Source organism: Gopherus flavomarginatus, chromosome 5 (assembly GCF_025201925.1).
Source record: "Gopherus flavomarginatus isolate rGopFla2 chromosome 5, rGopFla2.mat.asm, whole genome shotgun sequence".
NCBI lineage: Eukaryota > Metazoa > Chordata > Testudines > Testudinidae > Gopherus > Gopherus flavomarginatus.
In genome coordinates, this window is record NC_066621.1 from 66,602,120 (window position 1) to 66,625,106 (window position 22,987).

A 22,987-nucleotide genomic window follows, 5' to 3' on the forward strand; every position below is an offset into this window, starting at 1 on the left:
ACCTTTCAGAAGGTATAACTACAAAATAAGAGACTAGCGGTTTTCCACATGGACAGAAAGTTTGACCTTTTCTTTAATGACACAAACTTTCTGAATGAGTCACTGAGACCTGGACAACATTACCAGTAAGAATTTAACATGAAATGGCTAACAAGTCTCTCCTGGAACTATCTTACTATTTGCTTTCAAAGGGGCTAATCTACATTTGGAATCAAATCTCAGCCAGAAGGATACTAATTCATGCACTTTTCTGAAAAGTGTCTAATACATTCATGAAAAAGATTCCTTCTCCCCTCCCCTCCTCTACACATAACACCAGGGCTCCCTTCACTATCAGCTCTATTTTGCCTGTTAGTAAGAAGCTCAAATTGATTATTCTAACCTTCAGAGTGTCAGAGTATTTTTGTAACATGAAAATCTGAACATTTCCTTTATAGCAATTCCAGGCACTGTGGATTTCCTTCTGTGATCCATTAGACTATCTGCAAATTTGTTCTTAAATGAAACAAGTAGAGTTTTATGAATAGAAAGCCTCAGACTGCAAGCTTTAGCAGTATAGTCAGCATTTAACTAGCTACATTTAACCATGAACTCTGAACAAGTCACAAAGGGCAGAAACCAAGTGATGAATCGCAACCACCCACATATGGCTAGCCCATAGGGGGCTCAAGTGAGAGGTGTTTTTATATTTTTATAGCACTGTTCTTTTTTGCATTATGTTATTATTAAGGAAAATAATATTCAAGAAGACACCTTGCAAAGCTGCCACTTATCAGAGCCTCTATAAGAAGAGACTTTTTCTGGCACGATGGGAAGCAAGAGATAGCTGATTCAATCTGGAGATCGAGCAAATGGGAAAACATCTCTTTTGCCAAGGTGTTGTGTATGCAGCGGAATCTGTCATAGAACTGCTATTGCTGCAAAATTTTGTTCCATGATCAAAGCTTAATTTTTAAAAAAATTAAGATTCTAACCCTTTATGGTTGTGAATACGGTTGGTTCACCTTTGGAAAATCAACTGATGAAGTGCTGTCTGCATAAGGGCTAGCCTACACATAAACTCGCACCAAAATAATAAAAGGTATGACTTAAAAGCTGACATAAGCATTTTCATGCCCGTCTGTGTGTGAACGATTATTTTGGAAGACAAGTAGTTTAAGTTGTTACAGACAATATAGTACCTGTTTGTATGTAGCCTAGCCCTAAGACAGTGTCTACATCAGAGATTTTTGCACTGGCAAAGGTACATCAACACAGTGCACAGCATAAACCTCTAGTGAAGACACACACAATGAACCAATTTAAGATGAGGTTTACTGTGTGTAGACAGTTACCTCAAAATAATGGCTGACAGGCATGAACTGCCCCATGCATTTCAGAAAGCTGCTACCTCCAAAACCTAGTTATTAAAATGTAGGCCTTGCCTTCACTGCTAAAAAACGTACGTTTTTACTAAACCACATGGGAGATCCTGAGTTACACACTGAAGACTAGAAACTTTAGTTTTAACATAGGACAAACTTGCTGAGGTCTGCCCTATACATGCACCTATGTTAGCAGCAAAGACAAGGACTCAAATGTCAACAATGTTAACTATTGCTGATCATTTTAGTAGACACATCCAGCTAGTGTTTTTATCTCAAACTGCCTCCTACAACTTCCCAGCTGCCAAAAGCAATGACATTTTCCACCCATCTGCCAAGATTTCCAGTTTCTCCACTGAATTTAATTTCAATGCTGCAGCACTTCGAAAGTGAAAACATTAGAAACTAAACTAAAATGAAAACTCACGAAAAACACTGTTCTGGTTGTAATATTTTCATATTTAACATTAAACTATTTTGAATTGATCTGATCTGCTGCAGAATTTAGGACAAGCTTGCTGCGTAGCAATAGAGCCTTGCTCTTACCCTTGCTATAGGGCATTTAGCTCATTTTAGAGAAAATATTTGCTGCTCACTTTTTAGAAAACAAAGGAGTTTTCACTTGTACTTCCAGAAAATGTCAAATTAAGAATGTCAAGAAATTAAACTCCCCTCCCCTCCAGTCTTTTACATTTCCTTAGAACAAGTATAGCAGACAATTCTGCCTTGTTTAATTCAGTTCAATTTTGGGTGCTGAACGTGGCTAGGCTACATACAACATTTGGGTGCTGAACGTGGCAGCTCTCTACTACGCTGTATATCTCCTGTGTTATGCATACTTGTTTATTTAATATTCTTCTAGCAAGACAACCCAGGCAAATACTTTCAGTTGCACTGGCCAATCTAGATGTATGATTAGACAAAAAGTCAATGGGAAGGAGGTAGCTGAAACCAGGTATAATAGAGAGGTGAGAAGGGGAACAGAGTATACGGGGGGTTTAAACAAGATTTGGAAATCATGAGTCCCTCTACATTTTAAAATCTCAGTGGAAGGATATAACTAATGATCTTGCAAGATCAGTGCTGAGTACTTCCTTGGGAGCACCAGCAGACTGGAAGAGAAGAGAGTCTGCTATGCCTAGCAGTTTCACTCTGCTACAGCTGGGAAAGTGCTACGTGCGGCAGCAGCTAAGGCACAAAGATCTATTGGACAATCTCTGCAGGAAGAGGCACAAAGAACAGGGAGGGAAAAAACATCTCCCCAACCAAATTCAGCTACCAATAAAGATCTCAGAAATAAGGCAACTCCTGCCATCTTCCAATTTTCCTCAGTTCATTGTGGAAAAATTAATATTATTTTCTTACTCAAGGACTCCCAATGATTCTTGAACATTAGAATAGGAAACTTCCACCAGAAAGTAGCAGGAGAGGTTTCCATAAAGTAAATTCTCCCTTATTACTGTGGGATGGAAGTGTGTATGTTTAACATCTGTATTTAAAGTAGCCTTCAGAAGTTATTGGAACTGTACATTCTATGGTCATGCACTACGGAAGAGCCATTAGCTATACATATCAATCCATCTTACAACAGCTGGTGAGAAAACAGAAAGTCAAAAACTTTAGTTCTCCTAAATAATTATTTCTCCATGTCCTTTGTTTATAAGCAGACAAAGTAATTGACGTATGTCTTTATCACTTAATTTTTCCATTCCCATTTATCTTTTCATACTGCTAGGTCTAGCAACATTCCAGAATGCTAAGGCTGGAATGCTGCTTTGAGTTTCCCAGAGTATTGCAGATCGTGCCTGCCCATTGATCCAGGAGAATGATCTAGGTCAAAGGTCACCCCTTATTTTCCTTCCCCTAAGAAGAGTAAGGTGCTCTGAAAAATTGCCCTATTAATTGCAAAGTCTGCACTGACCCAGATGGCAGTACCATACACGTAGGAGTTTGTGAAAGATATTTTTAATACTTAACTCTATAGTGCAGATATTTTTTACAATTTTGGTAATAAAGCGGAATACATTACCAAAAACAAGACAATTTAAAGAAAAATTAATTCATATACAGATTTGATAACTAGCCAAGTTAGAAAACGGTTAACTGTTTAAAAGATACAATTGAAGCCAATTTGTTAACTTCCTCTTCAAAGATCTCCAAGTGGAATTTGAAAACGATAATGGAAAAGCAAGCTAGTTCAACTGCAAATAGCTTTTCTTTTAATTAGATGACTTAAATGGATGATCTTTTTTATCTTGGCTTATTTTTAACAACAACATTTGTAATGTTTGCAGTAAGCTAATTATTGTTTTGCTTTAGAAAAATATAGGGCTCTATAATTCAATTAGTGGAATAAGACGTTTTTACAGACTAGAAATATATGTTAACTTAGTACTTTTCAAACATAAAGCATATACACTTCATTAAATACAAGGTTTTTGGTAAACCTATCAAAGAATGTGTAATTATTATTTTGGCCTGAGAGCTGCTATAAAGTCTCATCTGTGCAAAAGTATTCTAGTGAAAATGGCTGAATGAGTAAGAAGTTGAATGAAGGTTACAGCTCAGATCCTTGGCTACAGTGAAGCCAATTTTACACCACAGTGTCATTGTAAATCATCCCTGATACCAGCTTAGCCATCTTGGGAGCCTTACCCCAATTTAGGGCAGGATTGCCTGAGTGAGAGCCAACACAGCCGTTTCCCAACATCCATGACCAGTGGAACCCATGAGTAGTTGATCCTTGTTTGCCATATGTGAAATCTAGCAGTTTATACAAACTGAAAACCATTCCTCTCAACGATTCATTTAAATACAGTTTTTTTCCCCTCTTCTTGCAGTAAGCAAGTAGCAAAACCCACCACAACAACCATGCTGCCCTTCCAAAAACCTGACCAAAACCTCAAACCTTTAATTTCAACTATTTTAATAACCTCAAATCCTTTTTAATTAAGTGAAGGAAAAAGATACCAAAAGTGTGTGCATAATATTCTGACATGGTGTCAAATATCAGAGGGTAGCCATGTTAGTCTGTATCCACAAAAACAACAAGGAGTCCGGTGATCTGAAGAAGTGAGGTTTTTTACCCACGAAAGCTTATGCCCAAATAAATCTGTTGTCTTTAAGGTGACACTGGACTCCTTGTTGTTTTTATAATATCCTGAGGGGCTGTGATAATAAGCATATTAAAATAAGATGCCTGCTTGTCCACAAAGATAAAGAGGGCTGTCCATCTACATAAAGGAAGTGAGGAGTGTTAAAACCATACCAAAAATCCTGAAACTGTTTTGTAACAATTCCTTATTTAAATCTGAATGAAAAAAGTTTACTTTTGTGAAGGCAAGGTTTGTGCCTCTTGTTTATCCTTTCTTATCAGTAAATGTAAAGAGTTATGCTGATGTGTGCAAACGAGCTGCTGTCAATTTATTAACACTAAAATTAATTTGCAGGTAGACTGTACAGAATTACATAAGATGTCAAATTACTTTGGTCAGCCTAGTTCATTAGATCAAAGATTCCTATTGTGGTCCCCCATGAGATTTTAAAACAATTCAGCAGGTATTATATTAACATTAAAGTCCCTGTCTAGTGCAAAGCTTTGTCTCAAAGGTAATGTTTATAACAGCACGCTGATTGTGATAACTTTGATTAATAGACACCCCACACACACACCCCAACTGAACAATAGAGATGGCACTATACGGATTTAAAACATCAAAGCTCAATTAAATAATAAACTTGGCATGCGCTATCATTTCTAGATAGAAAGCAAAAGTTTTACTTTTCTAAGTCTATAGCTTTCAATCAACCCACTATTAACTTTAGTATCTTCTAAGATGGGGTAGGAAAACTTTTTGGCCCTAGAGTCACATCGGGTACAGAAACTGTATGGAGGGACAGATAGGGAAGGCTGGGGGAGGCGTGGTCTCGCCCCTATGCGCCATCCAGCCCCCAGAACCTCCACCGCCATCCAACCCCCCTTGCTCCCCACCCCCTGGGACTCACGCATCCTATCCAAACACCCCTGCTCTCTGCTTCTGACCACCCCCAGGATCCCCGCATCCTATCCAACCTTCCCTGCTCCCCACGCCCGGGACTCCCGCATCCTATCCAAACACTTCTGCTCTCCGACCACCCCCAGGATCCCCACATCCTATCCAACCTCCCCTGCTCCCCACCCCCGACCACCTCCGGGATCTCCACCCCATCCAACCTCCCCTGCTCCCCACCCCTGACCAATCCCCTATCCAACCCTCCCTGCTCCTTGCCTCCCTCCCTCCCAGAACTCCCCCTGCTCCCTGCCATGCCACCCTGGAGCACCAGGTCTAGTGGTGCTATAGCCGTGCCACCTGGCTGGAGCTGCAGCCACGCTGCCCAGGTGCTGGGGGAAACTGTGACTGCAAGGGAGGCAAGGAGGGAGGGGACCAGAAGGGGAGGGGCCAAGGGCTAGCCTCTGCCCCATTCACCTTGCTATCGGGGAGTTGGGCTGGCTCCTCCGCAAGCCTGTCCTGACCCTGCTCCCTGGAAGGAGCTCGGGGGCCAGAGGGAACAGTCCTGCGGGCCGGATGTGGCCTGCGGGCTGTAGTTTGCCCCCCTCTGTTCTAAGAGAAAATGGTTTAACTTAAAATTAAAAAAGCTCTTAAATATTAGTCTAAGTAGTAATAAAAGTATGTCCAGAGGTATTTGAGATTTAAAAGATTGACAGTAAAGAATAGTGTAATGAAAAACTATTTCCCCCCAAATCTCACACTATATACTAATTTAAAACTATCGAAATTCTCTAGTCTCTTATTTAACTCAACATACCTCTTCTTGCAGTCCACCAGTGCATCATATAGCAGTCTCAGAAGAGTATGTTTTTTCTCTGTGCTGAGATTCCAGTCAGAAATCCACTTTCGAACCTACATAAAAAACAATTAAAAAAGCAGTGCTGCTAACGTTTTCTGAAGAGTAATCTGACTGTTAACGTTAGAACTACAAACACTGCCCACTTAAACATGAACCAAGCTCTCCTGAAGAGGAAAAAGAATGATGGAAAGGATCTTTCCCAGAGATCCCTGTCTGGCTCTTCCGGGTATTCACTCCACAGTCCAAAATCAGGAAAGTGCATCACTGGAGGGCCCCAAATCAGTACCTCGCACCCTCTTCCTAAAGGAGGAGAGTGGGTGTACAGATCTTGGCCTCCATAGTGAGGGACATCAAACTAGTGTCCCAAAACTGGTTACAGCACTTTTTCCACACCCTGCATATTCAAACAAAGCTCAGACAGATCTGATGTGTTTAACATCAAGGAGAGAGGTTTACTTTCTAGTTTGTTGTGAAGAGGAGTTTGACTTCAATTGTAGGGTCAAAAACTTTTAAAAGGTCAAAAACCTCACAATTAAAAATCTGCTTTTTATTCCAATTGACTTTGACAATTTTTAATAGTGATAGCCACTATGTATTAACCCTGACTACCCTTTAACAACAGACGTGCACAGTGACACCACATCAATTACCTGATCTAGTTCAGTTGGAATGTACTGAATGGCACCACATGCTGAGGCCACTTTAATAAGGCTGCAGTAGACTGTATATCTCACAGGAGTATTCTTATCCATACCATGGAAGAGATTGCTCAGCCTAAACCACAAAGAACAAATCAATTAACCCTAGCAGGTTGGGCAATTGAGATGAATGTGCACAGACATCAATGTGTCTGTCCACTGACGTGTACTAGCATATAAAAACTGTCTAACCACCATTAGAGCCCTGTGTGGATACAAAATGTATATCTGTGGATATAAAGCAGATATCCGTGGAGATGCAGGGCTCTAGCAACAACGGGTGAGACCAGCGGGGCCGTGGCCAGTGACTGGGTCAGGAACTGCAGCAGCAAAAGCAGCAGTATGTTGGGCCACCACTTGTAGAAGCCAGCACCAAGCTTGGGCAGCTCCTCCAGAGAGACTGGGCTGTCCCCACCTCCATCCACTGAGCCAGGCACAAGGCTCACAAGCAGCTGTCCCTGGTTGCAATAGTGTGTGCAAGCAGCTTGCATGCTCTCGGACAGGAGTCCCTTCTATGCAGCGGTCCAGGAATGTGCAAGTTGCTTGCGCATACTGGTGAGACCAAGGATAACTGCCAGTGAGCCTGCCGCTCTCGCTCGTTGTGGCTATAGCCCTGCAGCTCCGCAGATAGTCACGGATGTAAATTTTGTATTCACACAGGGCTCTAACCACCATCATCTCAGTACTAGGACAGAGATGATAATGGCTTACTGTTTTATAGCACCTTGCATCAGAGGATCTCAAAGCTCTCTAAAAACATTAATAAATTCAGCCTCAGAATAACCCAGTGAGGTAGGTAGGTAGGTAGGTATCCCCATTTGTACAGAAGGGGAAAAGAGGCAAAAAGGTTATAAAAATGCAAAGGTCACACATGCACAAAGTTTCAACAGAAGCCAGTTTTCAATTCCCAGGCCTGTACTCAAAAACAAACCAAAACATATACACATGACTATCCCTCCTCCTGAAAAGAAGGATATTTTATAAAATATTTTAGTCCCCCTGATCCCTAAGGGATACTTACAGCTGCAGCCTCAGAGATGGACGCTCACCTTCCCGAAATTTTACCAACTTCTCACACAGGCTTTCAATCAAAGCTTCTTGTTTGTCAGGTTCCAGGATAAGAAGCAGAGATACTACACTGTTCATTACACTTTCAACATCTACACAAACAAAACATGCATCAACTTAACAATGCAGGCAACAATTAGTTCAGCAGTGCTAGAAATACTCCTGCCACAAATGCTTATTTTGTCTCAGCAAGACATACTGGAAAAGGGCAATTCCAGTCTCAAAGGCTTTTTACAAAATCAGTTATTAAACTGGACAATAGAATGTGTGTGACTGCAGCTCAGTTTAACCTGCAATTCCCTGCCAGCGTATCTCAACCCTATTTATTTTCCACTTCTAAGGTGGAAAGAGAATTTGTTCTCTATGACATCAATCTCAATATTTTATGGGAAGCCAATGTAAATTTCAAGGTCTCCATCCCTATCTTCAAACACTCAATGGCTTGGGTTCAGCACATCTAAAAGATTGCCTAAAATTTCAGAATGAGGACTGTGATCAACAACCCTGTACCTCAGAAACAATGGTACTTTATCACAAGGGTAAAGCTGATCTGCCAGAGACAAAGCTTTTTCAGGAGTCAGTCCCAGACCGTAGAACAAACTCCCACAGAAACGAAGGACCATCAATAAAGCTCATTTCCTCTGCAAGTGCAAGGTGCACTTTGACTTGTCACTGTATGTTTGTTAGAGCAGACATGTCTATACATATTTAAAAAAATGTACCAAAACACTAAACTGCAAACAATCCTCTGCCCACACATAGACACACTCCCCTCCTGGGGAGAAAATTAACTACATTTCACAAACGTTCATTACATTGCTTAATGCACAACTGGAAGGCACTCAAATAATACAGTGATAAGAGCTGTACAAGAACCTACAAAGAATATAATTCTCATTGAGACTGCCAACAAGGTTGCCAATTAATGCCAGCTTTAGTTGCAGTCTGTGCTATGGACACCTCATGACAACACAGACCCAAGAGCAACTTGGTCACTGAGCAGCCAACAGTTTGCAACAACTCTCCAACACTATCTACACTGGAATAGCAAATCCCCTGGTTCGCCCAGTCCTTGCACAAACTAGTTTTAATCTCAGATACACTGATGTTCAATAAAAAGATCACTGTAATATTCCAATTCACCAGACTGACTAGAATGCCAAAATGGAGATTAGCATTCCCACTGTATAACTTCTGGGATTAACTGTACACCCCAAAAGCAATGTAAAAAAATTATTAGCTTCCCCAATGACAAGCATGGCAGACTATTATGAATATAATCTTCTCCAAATAAGGCTACTTCATTTTAAAAAAGTGTGGTCATTCTGGCTATAGAATTATGGGGCCTGTCCATATATTTTACATGCATTTGTCTGCTGCAAGATGCTAAATGATCAATATTTATAAATATTCATCCCTAAATGAATCCTCAACCTTTCAAATAAGACAGTCACAGCAGCTATCTATTTTGTCACACCTAAAAGATATAGCCATATACAAAGAATCATTAAGAATATAGGATGCACAGAAACTCAGTTAAGGCTGCCATAGTACACTTAATATTTACTGCAATTAGTACTGCATCCTGTCAATAGGTCTCAGAAGACAATGTTAAATTTCTAGGCCAGAGTTAACTGATTTAGTTCTTCTTTCTTCTTAAAGTTATGCTACTGCTTACTTGAATGGGGCTCCTTGCTTTTAATCAGCAACAAGTCTTATTTCACCATTATTTTTTTTTATGGAAATTGGTGTTGTACATGATTAATCACCCACAGTCCAAACTGTATTTCTCATTTCTACAAAAGGAACTGCATGTCATCAAGAGACAGGACAGAATACAGGCACATTTTGCCTTGTTTAAACTACTACACTGAAGGAAACACGTTTCTTCACCACTGTGGGAAATTATGCCCTATTGTGGGTTAACAAGAGCCTGTTGTACTATAATGATATTGACACTTCTACTGAATACAGCCTGTTCATATATGAGTCTTTATGTAGTGAAGGCCGTGGAACAGGTCTCCAAACCTTGCCAACAGTTATCTGAGAGGGTGTCTGTGCAAATGATTTATTTTGTCTTCTTTTGTGTCTGCATTATGCAGATTCAAAGAGAGGAGGGAACGAATGGCTTAACTCCCACAGACCACTACACCGTATGCCGCCAAGACTAAACACTGCCTTACATGGCCTCTACATCTATTTGTGAATTTACACCAGCCAAGGACAGGGTAGGTGAATAACCTCAGTACACAGCAGTTTCGAAGTTCCCAGCTGGGATTCTTCTATCACTGACAAAAATTAATACTCTTGTATAGGCTGGTCCATTTAAAAATTTAGGGTGGGATTTTCAAGAACCCCCAGCACTGACCTAGCTCCTATTTAATTCAACAGGCACTTTACCACTGACTTCAAATGGGAGCGAGGCTGAACACTTCTGAAAATCCTCCTTAATGCATAATGAGCTTCCTATGAGTAGTACTCTCACTCTTGGTCTCTCTGCCATACAAGTGCTCTTTGTAACTCAAGGTGATTCACAAGCTTAATCATAAAGTTCCTGAATATGCTAATCAAGAATATCCATACCAAGACTTTTAAAGACACAAACCTTTATCATCCTCCTTTAGACATACATCACAGACTTCAATAATCTGAGCCAAGTCAATGTGAAGTCCACCTTCAGAGTTCTCTTCAGAGATCTCGGCTCCTTTAGATTTCAGATAAGCTCGAAGTTCTGCAGCCTTTTAAAGAAATAAAGAAACTAATACAAATGTACATACTACTAGCAACAGCTTATTGGCTATCTTCACTTGAATGAAAAGGTGTGCTTTTAACTCAAATTAGCTAACAAGGTAAAATCCTAGTAAAAAGCAAGACAGTTTGTACTTTTCACATGAGTTAGGTGGTTCCCTCATAGTCTTGTGTGAAACTACAAATACCTTGCCTTCTCTAGGATTTTACCTCAAATTAGCTAACAAGCTGAGAACACACCTCTTCCCTGGTGACAAGGCCTATACCTTAACTTTATAATCCAATACTTTTCTAAATGACTGAGTATTAAGCTCTTTGAAGCAACTAGCACCATGGGGCTCTGATCTGATTGAGACCTTTAGGTGCTAGTCCAATACAAAGATAAATGCTTTTAAAAAAATCTTTATGTCAAGGATCAATTAAATAAACATGGGATTTCTTAAGAAAATAACTGGAAAGTACATTTCAGAACCCCACATTATATTAAAGAGGTTTTGGATTGAATATCTGAAGAGCTGTTACTAGACAGTAGTGCACGTAGACATTCACGCCACAAATTTCTTGTCTCTGGGGTCTGGGAGTATTTTCAATGTTTATTTATTTTGCAGAACTTAAAAAAGTTTTAAAAAGCCTTCAGAAAGTGAGCAGGTGCTGGCGTCCACAGACAGACTGAAGCAACAGCTCAAAGATATGAGCTAACCCATACCATGATGGCAATTTTAATACAAAGAAGGTTGAAAGAATAAAAGATGTACGTAATGTCAGATATGTGAATTAACTTTATTTTTTTCTCCTCAAAGTAGGACTCTAGGGGAGGAATGAAGGAAGGAGGGAGAAATAAAAGATGTTAGAGGCATGGGATTTGGGAGGAGGGGATTAAGAGACAATATTGGATGAAATAATATTTGAACTAATCAAAGACATATGCAATTCATTAAATTTAGTGTTCTAACTTATTCTAACTTTGAGCAAAGTTTATTTTAAAGGGCCTTACGGAGTTCCCAAGCATTTTAATGGAACTTTTGCAATTTCCTATTCCCATAGTCTACAGAGCTCCAACAAGCACAAGGTTAATATATTCCAATATTCATTTAAAGAAAATGGTATGTAACATGTTTATCAGTTTTCAGAGTAGCTACCATATTAGTCTGTATCCGCAAAAAAACAGGAGTAGTTGTGGCACCTTAGAGACTAACAAATTTATTTGAGCATAAGCTTTGGTGGGCTACACGGCTGCTACTCTGAAACCTGCCACTATAAGTAGAGTGATCAGTTAAGGTGAGCTATTATCAGCAGAAGAGAAACAGAACTGTTTGTAGTGGTAATGAAAATGACCCATTTCCAGCAATTGACAAGGAGATGTAAGGAACTGGGGGAGAATAAGCATGGGGAAATAGCTTTACTTTGTGTAATGGCCCATTAATCCATTAAAAGAACAAGAGTACTTGTGGCACATTAGAGACTAACAAATGTATTTCAGCATGAGCTTTCATGGAACACATTCTATGCATCCGAAGGAGCTGTAGCCCATGAAAGCTTATGCTGAAATAAAATTGTTAGTCTCTAAGGTGCCACAAGTACTCCTGTTCTTTTTGCAGATACAGACTAACACCGCTGCTACTCTGAAACCTGTCATGAATCCATTGTTCATCAGTGCTTCACTTATTTGTTTTCTAGTCTCAGGAAATTTTTTTCTGTCTTGCAAATATTGTTTAGTCTTTACCAAAGAATGTAAAACCCTATAATATTTGTAAATTAAATATCAGTGAAACGATATAAAAATGATCTTTCAATTCTCTCTCTCTATATGTATATATACACACACACACACACACACACTTAGTGCCATCAAGAGTTTCATATTGCTGAGCACCATTAAAAAATTGCCTTGCTTGAGCTTAAAACCGATTTCAGTAACAGGTGAAATGATACGGACAACAAAGTGCTCCAGAATCATCTGGGATAAAGAGTTATATAGCGCTGGTATTTTATTAATTCTGACTTTAGAAAGGCTTTGTATGAAAAATCCACCATACCTCAAGCTCAGTGCACTGAGGTCCAGTTACAACTTCTAGTTATTAGGGTTAGGGCCACTCTGGGATGGACTGAAACTGACCACATCTGCAGCGTTGTTGTAGCCCTGTTGGTCCCAGGATATTAGAGACAAGGTGGGTGAAGCAATATCTTTTACTGGTCCAGCTGCAGTTGGCGAAAGGCAAGCTCTCGAGCCACGCAGAGCTCTTCCTCAGGCCTTGTCTTTCCGACCAACAGAAGCTAGTTCAATAAGAGATGTTACCTCACTCGCCTTCTCTCGCTCTGGAACGGACCAGCCGACGAAGGGGACACCGGCATGAAGATCAGTTAACACTTTCCAACCCCACCTCGGTTCCAGGACAGGCCCGACAGCAGCCCAGCCCCCAACACACGCACGGGACCGGGGGTGTCCGCAGCACAAGCGACAGGGCCGGGCGGGAGTTTCAGCAGCTTCCTGAGAGTCCCCCCAGGCCGTTAACAGCCGGGCGCGCCTCGAGCTCGCTGCCCCCACCCGACAACCGGCACTGCGGGGTTTGGGTCCGGGAGGCCGGTCCCGCCGCACGAGCCCGACCGGCGCTGCCGCCTGCGGCGCCCCGGGACGTTGGGAAGCAGCCGGACACGCGCTGCGGGCCGGAGCCGGCACGGAGAGGGGGCGGATGCATCGCCCAAATCGCGGACACCCAGCGCGGCTTCCCCGGGCCCCTAACCTGATCCTCCTCGGTGATATCGATAAAGGCCGGGACGCTCATGGCCGCGACGGCTCCCCTCGCGGGCCCGGAGAGAGCACGCCGCCCGCACCGGAAAGATGGTGGTGCGTCACTTCCGGGACAGCGCAGAGTCCGCTTCCGGGCTACTGGCCGCTCTGCCCCGCCCCCTGTGGGTCTTGACGGACAGCAGCCAGTGAGCGGCCGAACTCCAGCCCCGGGTGTACGTGGTGCGGTAGTGCCCGGCTCTGCGGTTCTTTGTAAAGCCCCGGCTCCTGGAGTCTCGTGAGAGTCTCCGTGTCCCTTAACCGTTCTAGCCAGCGGGACAGCGGAGAAGACTTGAACCTTAGCGGCTGCAAAGGCAAGAGGAGACTATAAACAGCATGAGGCGTTGTGTGCATCGCACAGCCTTTGGGGCCTGATGCTCTTTCGATACAGGGAGGTGGCAGGACGGCATGCGTGCATCTCACTCAAAGCCCATCACCAAACTACCCTTCCCCGAAGCCAAAGACATCCTCTTATCCACCTGCAAGAAAGTATAATCCGCCTTAAAGGCTAATGCCTGTGGTGGTTCTTGCTCTACTTCTAAGCACACTTTGTACCTCTACTCTAAGCGCTTCCCATCTGTAGCCCCACAAAGGCACCAGACTGCTTCCTCCTGACACTAGCCAAGCAGGCAATAATCAGTGGAGCAGAAGGCTGTTCAGTGAAGAGATTGTGGCGCCTTCCTCCATTCCTTGGCTCATTCATGAATCTGGGGCTGGTTCCTCTGCAGGGCATCCACTGACTCCTTTGCAGAACAGTGGGCATTGTACCTTCACAGACACCATCCAGTTCCCTCATTTTATATTTATGAGTCATGACACCTGTCCCTATTCTCAGATTTGTAATCCCAAGTAATTAGTTGATTTCTTGTGTTACCGAAATGTCGGGTCCGCCTAGCTGAGAGCCAATGACAGCTCAGTGGCTTCTCTCTCTTATGAGGTGGTGGGCCTTTCATTTTGGTGGATTTATGCCCACCCTTCTGAGACTTCAAATAGGCCCCAAAAGGTGGTCTTTTGGTAAAATATGAAGTGGGAAAGCACTCCTTCAGTCTTGCCAAATTACAGACCCCAAATTTAGGAGGTATTCAGTTTTCAAGTTGGTTTATTTAAATTAAAATGTATTTAAAGAATTCACAATCAGTAGCATGACACAGTTTCAGGATCATCTGCAACATAATTTAAGGGTTCAAGATGCCTGATAATGTGGTACAGATTTCTGAGAGGGTCATAACCAGTCACTATAAAATTACAGACTGCTGGGATGGACCATTACTGCTTTACAAAATCCACTTTTGCTGGTCCTGTTACGCTGACAACTATCACAGCTCTCTCAGTAAATGGGCTTTGTGCATTTGCTGTATGAATATTTCACTAATATCCATGCCCTATATGCTTCCAATTGTAGTCATACAGACATTTACAATTTTTCTTCTTTTTTCCCAACTTCTTCCCTCTGGCCATTTCTAGGTGGGAAGGTTAAAGAGCTCAGTGCTGTCTGTGTACACTATTCCTATTAACCAATCTTGGTTAAACAAGATTAGAGACCCAGATCCTCAAACTTATGTAGGAAATCAGTAGGAGTTAGGCACCTAAATACCTTTGAGGATCTGTGCTAAAGTGTATACCTATTCCAGTGTCTCTGATTTCCTCCTGCTATCATTCTAATCCTACCTAAGTGCTCTTTATCTATCTTTTACAAGACTACTATTCTATAGAGGCCATAATCTTCTGTTCTTGGCCCTCTGCTCTTTTGAACCTTTGTTCTTTTCTTGCTTGTCTTTTTGCCACCATTATAGCTGCCATTTTTGTACTGATCATATTCAAGTATATGTATCTTTTAACTCCTTTAATTTTAGAATTCATTTTAATGTTTTGTAACTAATAAAACAATACTCTTCTGCTTATAGGTGCAAAACTGATTCAGGAGGGATACTATCTACAGAGCTGAAGGATGATCTCATGATACTTGTCATGCCAAACAAGAAATCCAACTGTACGGTAAGTTGCTGAAATTTAATCCTTCCTAGGGGTAAAATCCTGGCTAGAAAGTCAATGACAAAACTCCCATTGTCTTCAGTGGGCCAGGATTTCATTGTAGCTCTTGATAAGCCTCTTGTGCTTCTCTTCTTTGTTATTGCTATCAATTTAGTTTTTTTTATTTGGTTGGTTGTTGGTAGGCACTACTGAATAGCTACATGACTAGGCAACATTATATTCAAAACAAAAGCAACAACAAAAAACTCTACCAAAACAAAACACTTCACTGCACATACAATTCTTGTACTTGGGAAAGGATGAGAAAACAAATGGTATCTGACTAGGGTGACCAGATGTCCCAATTTTATAGGAACAGTCCTGATTTTGGGGTCTTTTTCTTGTATAGGCTCCTATTACCCCCCACACCCTGTCCTGATTTTTCGCATTTGCTGTCTGGTCACCCTGTATCTGACCGATGTTAGTCATGTTGCTAATTGCACTTCTGAGAACCTATTTAGAATATCTTATATAAAATACTTGCTAACACTCAGAAGAATGTGTATATTTTAATTATTCATTTAATCTATAGCTGAGCTGAAGGTGCAAAAGTCAGATCCAGAAATGGACTGAAAACGCTCAGAGTTTGGTTCATCCCATTATAAAGATGGGGAAGATTAGCAAAATTCAGATTTTGATCCAGATCTGATCTCAGACTTTGGACATTTTTTAAATATTGGAATATTCAGTATAAAGGTTTTGATTCTATTAATTCATTATATTAAAAGCTAGTTCAAAAATTAACTTTTTCTTGCCAGAAATTAGTTGCTGTATTTTTTCCGTGTCAGATGATTCTCATTATATGGTAAGAAAATGATAGGAATACCTCAGAAGAATAAATAGTGAGGCAATGCAATTAGAACTCAGTACTGAAAGTCAGATGTCTTGAGTTCTAATCCTAGCCTTGCTACTGACTTTCCTGTGTGACCTTTTGTAAGTCACTTGATCTGTTTGTGCCTCAGTTTCCCATCTGTAAAATGAAGATATTATTTAGCTAACTCTGTAAAGTACTTTGAGATATTAAGATGATATATATCTATATACAGATATGCATATATGCATTTTATAACTGTTAATATTGTTCCCATTTTTATGTATAAAAAAGTCTGAAAGATTTTTCTTTTTACATTTTTTCCCAGAAAAGTTTTTTTCGTCTATGTTTTACATTACAAATTAAAGGTGTACCTCTTCTGTTTTTCTTGGAAAACTCTATGAACAGCTAGAGAACTAGTAGATTTATGACATTACAGGTACTTTGGAAATAACTTGATTAACTGAGAAGGGATGGGATTTTTAATTGAAATATTAAAGTTTTAGTTTTAGTTTGTTTTTGTTTTAATCTTTATCACTCAAATTCCTATTAAGGGCAGGTAAAGCTCTCTTGTTAAGTATTCAACATATGTCCCTTTAGCAAAGGGCTGAGAAAATTCCCAATCCATATGTTTCCATCGTTCAAGGGAGACCTCCAGTATACCAGGGAGACCAGGCTTGATAGTTCTCATATTTGCAAGGTTAAAAAAAATGCCAAAAAATAGGGGAGGGGGAAGCAAAACAACCAAACCTAGTTTTCCTTTCCTTCTCCTATTACTTTTAATAATTATTTCATAATTCATGTTTACTAGGGGTCAGAGTGTCAAAAATGCCTACATGATTTAAGACTAAAGTCCCACTGAAAGTCTTGCGCTCCTAAATTACTTAGTCTCTTTTGAAAATCCTCCACTAGATTAGTAGCACTCTACTGTAAGCCACTTCCTTGCCTTCATTGCACTGGGAATTATAACCAACGTTAGAAAAGTTACAGTATGCCTAAAGTTCCAGTATGTTCTCTGCCTACATAGTGGGCAAGAGTCCAGCAGAGTTAGGCAGGATTGGCCATGAAAGGAAGAGATGCTGCTTCTGGGGCATTATTTCCCCTCCATTGACCAACTCCCCACCCCAAAGCCCTGAAAGGTGTGAGAAGGCAGGGCTGTGGGACAATTGCTCTCCTCCTCATTTTCCCCACCACATCTGCATGCTGTGGAACCCTCCAAAATGTAAGAGGAAAGGATCTGAGGGAAGCATCCACAGGAGAGACCTGAGCAGCAGCTATGCTGCCAAGGGGACAGAAGGGAACAAAGCACCAGTATGAAAGTACTTCTGGTGCTATGATAAGTAGCCTCCATAAGGCCCCAAGATTGATAACTAGGTTAAAATGTTTCCAGTGTCTTATGTTTAATAGCAAATACCTTTTGTAGGAAGGATGTCCTGGCTTATTATTGCTTGGGAATAGTAGCTTTAGGAAATAATAAAGAACTTTTTCATACTCTGTAAGTCATAGACTAATTCAAAACAGACATTTCTGTGCGAAAAAAAAACCAGTAATGAAATTGTTCAGTACCAGGAAAAGGGAGCTGAAGTGATTACGATACTTTTTAATGGGCATTTTGAGGTTGGTACGGCAACCCTACGGATTGTATTGTTTACACTTGAAAGTGTGAATCATCTTGCTGATTTAATGCTTGGTAAATTCTTAATTCTGATGGTTTTTAAGTGCAGTGCAGTCCATAATGACTGGATTTGTTTCATGCTTCAAAAGTTTAAACAATGTTCTGTATGAAAAAAATATATATTGTTTTACTCATCATAGCACCAGGAGTGCCTTCCTGAGGTGATAATGCTGTTTGTTGAGCAAAAAGAGCATATGGTGTTCATGAATATTTAGCCTCGAAGTTACAAACAAAACTTCATCCTTAAAGTGGAGAAGAGCACTAATTAAAATAGCATTAAAGGTTAATGGATTCATATGCATGATGGATTAATTTTAACAATTAATTTTAAAAAGCTTTTAGAAACAATGACTCCTTGAATATTAATTGAATGTTTTTGAGTTTAGGAGAAAAAAAATCTTAATCCTTGTGTTGATATGTTATGCAGTAGTTAGGAAAAAGTAGTAGTCTACAATGAATGATTGAGATACATTGACTAAATGAAGCCACTGCAAGTACTGTGCTTTAACAAGGGCAAATGTTATTTTTGTAATTCTGGAAATTCCCTTTTATGAAAATTTCGCAATTCACATTAAAACACAACTTCTTGTCTTCAACTTCACTTTATAAACCAGCACTCCGCCTCCCCTGCAGGAAACCTGATTAATTTATCTTTGCATGGGGAATTCTGTGCGAGCTGAGGGGAATGCAATCTACAACTCCAGTCTGTGGGAATACTGTGGGCTTGCAGGGCAGAGGTCTGCAACCATTGCTCTAGTCTGTGTGCTGGAATACTGGCTGAAATGCCATCATGCCCCTATCAGGAGTTTTGGATAATTGGATCACAGTAACCACAGATACCATGGACTTGCCCTGAACATGTTCTCAACAGATCACTATGTCCCAACCTATAACAATTTTCAGAAACCGTGAAATATTTCTAAAGTACTTTGTGAAATGTGTGCATATACAGGAAAATATCATTTTCAAGCTCATACCGTTGAAATCTTTATACTGTGTCTTGCCACACTATCCTTTATTGTTGTATATTCCACATATTTTACAGATAAACTATTTTAGAAATGTTTTAAAGAACATAAACAGTTTTTACTAAATCATAAAGATTGTTATCTAGTCTTTTCTTCCTAGAGCTCTCTCAACCACACACTAACCAGACTCTCATCTTGTGAGCTCTTTGGGGCAAGGATTGTGTCTGCTTACACCTTCCTGAGCCCAATGAAGCCCTGATGCTGATCAGGCCCTTTGTGCACTAGCTTTATGTAAATATTAAATAATAATAATTAATGCCCCTGGATTGCTTTGGAGATCTGCAAGTTTATGGTACTATGAACTGTGCTTCTACCTATAGCTCACTGTCCCCCTAATCCCATTTTATTATATTACTGATTTTAGCAGTGCCTTTTGAAATGGTCAACCCCAATTTAAATGTATACTGAGATATCTTTACTAAAAACTACTTTCCTAAATAGCATATTTTAATATTATCTGGTTTATGTTGTCATTTTAAAAAATCATATTTTGTATTTAAATAGATTAAATATTTCAAGTGACTAATGATTTTGGATGTCTCCATCTTTTGAGTGCCCAACTTGAGAAACTAAAAGGATTTTAAAATTTTTTAGAGGAGGGATGGTTAGCGCTTTGAAAATCTTGGCGCTACTGTTTTCATTCCAAAGCACTTCACAAATGTCTTTTATCCAGCACCACTGAAAAAAGCAGCCACCACTGGAGAGATAGCACTGGACAACCAGTGCACTGCATGCTGCCCAGGTATGGGTGGAAGAAGGGACATATTGGCTAAAAATACTAATGCAAACCTGATTTGTCATGGGATCTTTAATTTCTGCTCTTTGCTGTGGTGATGAACCCAGATGCAGGCTCACTGTACGTTATTAAATATATAAAACAATAAAATAACTATTGACCATGCAGTTTTAAGTGAGGTCATCTTCTGTGAAATACTCATACACAGTATATTGCGTGGTGCTTACTTTATTTTTCCCAGAAGGAGTAAGGTGTTAGGGGACTCTGTTGGTATTTGAAATCTCAGGAAGTGTTTTTTTAATTTAAAATTTATGTGGTTTTTTTAAAGTTACTGATCTTAGCGAGGTTAAGTAAAAGAATGTGCTTTAGTTATCACTAAAAAATGTAACATCTCTATATATGAGACTCTGTTTTAGGTAACTGAATCTGCAACTTATTAGAGAGACAAGGTGGGTGAGGTCATTATTGGACCAACTTCTGTTGGTGAGAAAGACAATCTTTCGATCTTACACAGAACTCTTGTTCAGGTTTGGGAAAGGTACTAAGGGTATGTCTACACTGGCAGAGTTACAGCGCTAGCAGTTACAATGCTACTCAGAGAGCGCTGAAGGGAAACCACTGTTGTGTGCTCACACTGTCAGCTGCCTGCTCAATAGCATGTTCACTCTTGCGGCGCTTGCAGCGGTATTTGGAGCGGTGCATTTTGGGCAGCTATCCCACAGAGCACCTCTTCCTCTTCTGCTGCTAAGAGTTGTGGGAAGGTGGAGGGGTCACGGGGCATCCTGGGTCCTGTCCCAATGCCCTGTGAGGCATTGCTTTGCATCCCAGAAGTCCCTGTGCTTTTGTCCACATTTGGCACCATCTTTCAATGGTTTGTGTACTGCATGCTCTGCCTCTTCGGGCTGCAGGAATGGATGCTGCTCACTCTGACTGCAGGGGTGGCTCTAGGCACCAGCAAAGCAAGCAGGTGCTTGAGGCAGCCCATTTGCAGGGGCGGCAGCCAGCAGGGATCCAGCCTGGGAGCTGAGAACCAACAGGGGGCCCTGGGCACTGTAGTTCCCTAGTTAGCTCCCTGCCTATAGAGCCAGCCCTGGAGCAGGGAAAGAACTATGTTTCCCAGCATTCCATTGGCCGCTCTCAACAGGGAAGGGAGGGGGAGGGAGTATGGTAGCTGAAACCTCATGCTGCAGCTTGCTGTGAATGGAGAGTTCACTGCTGGAGTAGGGTGGCACTGTGAATAGGGAAGAAGTGTGCCCAAGGAGTAGAAGGCTTTGGCCCAGATGTCCCCTTCAGAAGACATCTCCAGATTGCATTAGGGATACTGGTGTGATCTCACCTTGCAGCCTACAAAGAAGAAATTGGCTGGACTAAATGGACAGTGACCCTCTCTATCTGAAGCCTAGCAAGGGAGATATGTGGATCCCACTAGAATTTAAAATGAAAAGTAAGGGAAGGGAGGGTCTACTGGACCTGGGCAGCTTTAGATACCAGGCACGTAGGAGAATTTCCACTTCTGAGCCATGGAAACAGAAATTGATTTTTCCTTTCCAGATTTAGCTAATATTCAGAAAGGGAATCTAGCACCTGCCTTCCAGATTTGAACACCTCAAAATTCAGGAGTGCTCAAGCTCAATTTTGGGCAGCTGTTACTTCATTTCTCCCAAATTAAATATACCAATCCACTGTAATTTGCTGTAGAAAAAGTAGGATAAAATTGAGCAAGAAATGCTTCCCAATGGTTTTTAGGACTGGAATTGCTATTTTCAACAGTCATTGCCTTTTTTTTTTTTTTAGTTTTATTTGTTTAAAAGGAAGACAGTGAAGACATTGGCAAATAGAAACAAAGAGTGGAACAAAAGACTAATAAAGGCACTTCAACTTTTCCTCATTTATGGAGGACAGTCTTATAATAAGCACCCAGATATCCTCCAATCATACAAGCCCAAAATTGTTCCACTTTACTGCAGTTCTGTAACCATATGGGAACCAATCCTGTCTGTGTTCTGTGCACATCCAAAATTCCTGCTTAATGACCTGCCCTGGGAGCAAGTTACCAGTGACCCAGGGCTGGGGCGGAAGGAAGGTGCAGGTGTAGGGTAGAGCCCAGGGCTAGGGTGGCAGGGGGTGCGGGTGGAGAGGGCAGAGCCCAGGGCTGGGGCGGCAGGGGATGTGTGAGTGGGGGGGCACTGATGGGGGGAAGGGGGAAGCCCAGAGCTGGGCGGCACTGGGTGTGGGGGAGTGGAGAGCCCAGGGCTGGGGTGGCAGGGAGTGGGGAGGGGGAAGCCCAGGGCTGGGGCAGCAGGGGGGGCTGTGGGGGAGCCCAGGGCTTGGGTGGGGGCAGCCAAAATTTTTTTTGCTTGGAGCAGCAAAAAACCTGTAGCCGGCCCTGCTGACTAACATGTCACGAGTGGTAGTGGAGTTATTCCTTGAACTACATAGGCAAGAGGAGTGCGACATTGATCTCGCCACATGTACTAGCTATGACACGAGACTGCTTGTAGCATTCATGGAGGTGCTGACCACAGTGGAATGCTCAGGAGTGCAGTGCTTAATGCTAGGAGGTGATAGTGATTGGTGCACACGATGCACTATGAAGGTTTAAGATAATTGCCCGTTGCTTGCAGGGCTCTGTTTGCTTTCAATTAATAGAATAAAGATTGCCTTCAAACCAACACAATTCTTTTATTAAGAAACAACAAAATTGTTTAAAATGTATATAATGCCTTTTGTCTGGCAAAAAATATTTCCCTGGAACCTAACCCCCTCTTTACATTAATTCTTATGGGGAAATTGGATTTGCTTAACATCATTTTGCTTACAGTCGCATTTTTCAGGAACATAACTACAACGTTAAGTGAGGAATTACTGTATTTGTGAAGCCAAAATGCAACATTTTACAGAAGCAACACACAGAACACTGGTTCAGTGATTTAAAACGCAGCCAGTGTTCACATACCTGTCACTAACTGGCTGACCCCAGGCAAACACCCATGAGCCACAAGACCCCCAAAATGGTGAGTAGCCGCAGGGGCAGGCTAAATCAGTATTCCCGGACCCTACTGTACACTGGGCACTTGGCTTTTCGGGAGAGCTAACCCTGTAGGGTGCGCCTGATAATCATTCCTGTCCTCCCATTTTCCACACGCTGTGTTCATTATGGAAGATATCTCGCTGCTGAGGGTGAGCAGGGAATCA

General features: G+C 41.3%; 1 protein-coding gene across 2 annotated transcripts in view; it reads right to left on the minus strand.

Annotated features, from left to right (window-relative positions):
- The window catches only part of EIF3M (eukaryotic translation initiation factor 3 subunit M), a 28,691-nt gene extending 15,111 nt beyond the window's left edge, over nucleotides 1-13,580 (minus strand). The window contains exons 1-7 of one of the 2 annotated variants that reach the window (XM_050955128.1): nucleotides 13,468-13,580; nucleotides 10,584-10,716; nucleotides 7,932-8,070; nucleotides 6,863-6,986; nucleotides 6,171-6,265; nucleotides 3,483-3,531; nucleotides 754-836 (exon numbers count right to left, since the gene is read on the minus strand). In XM_050955128.1, the coding sequence (XP_050811085.1) occupies nucleotides 754-836; nucleotides 3,483-3,531; nucleotides 6,171-6,265; nucleotides 6,863-6,986; nucleotides 7,932-8,070; nucleotides 10,584-10,716; nucleotides 13,468-13,509 (665 nt within the window). In that variant the 5' untranslated portion in view covers nucleotides 13,510-13,580. The remainder of the gene's footprint in view (nucleotides 1-753; nucleotides 837-3,482; nucleotides 3,532-6,170; nucleotides 6,266-6,862; nucleotides 6,987-7,931; nucleotides 8,071-10,583; nucleotides 10,717-13,467) is intronic. The other variant, XM_050955129.1, reaches the window with a different exon arrangement.
- Nucleotides 13,581-22,987: the final 9,407 nt, after the last annotated feature.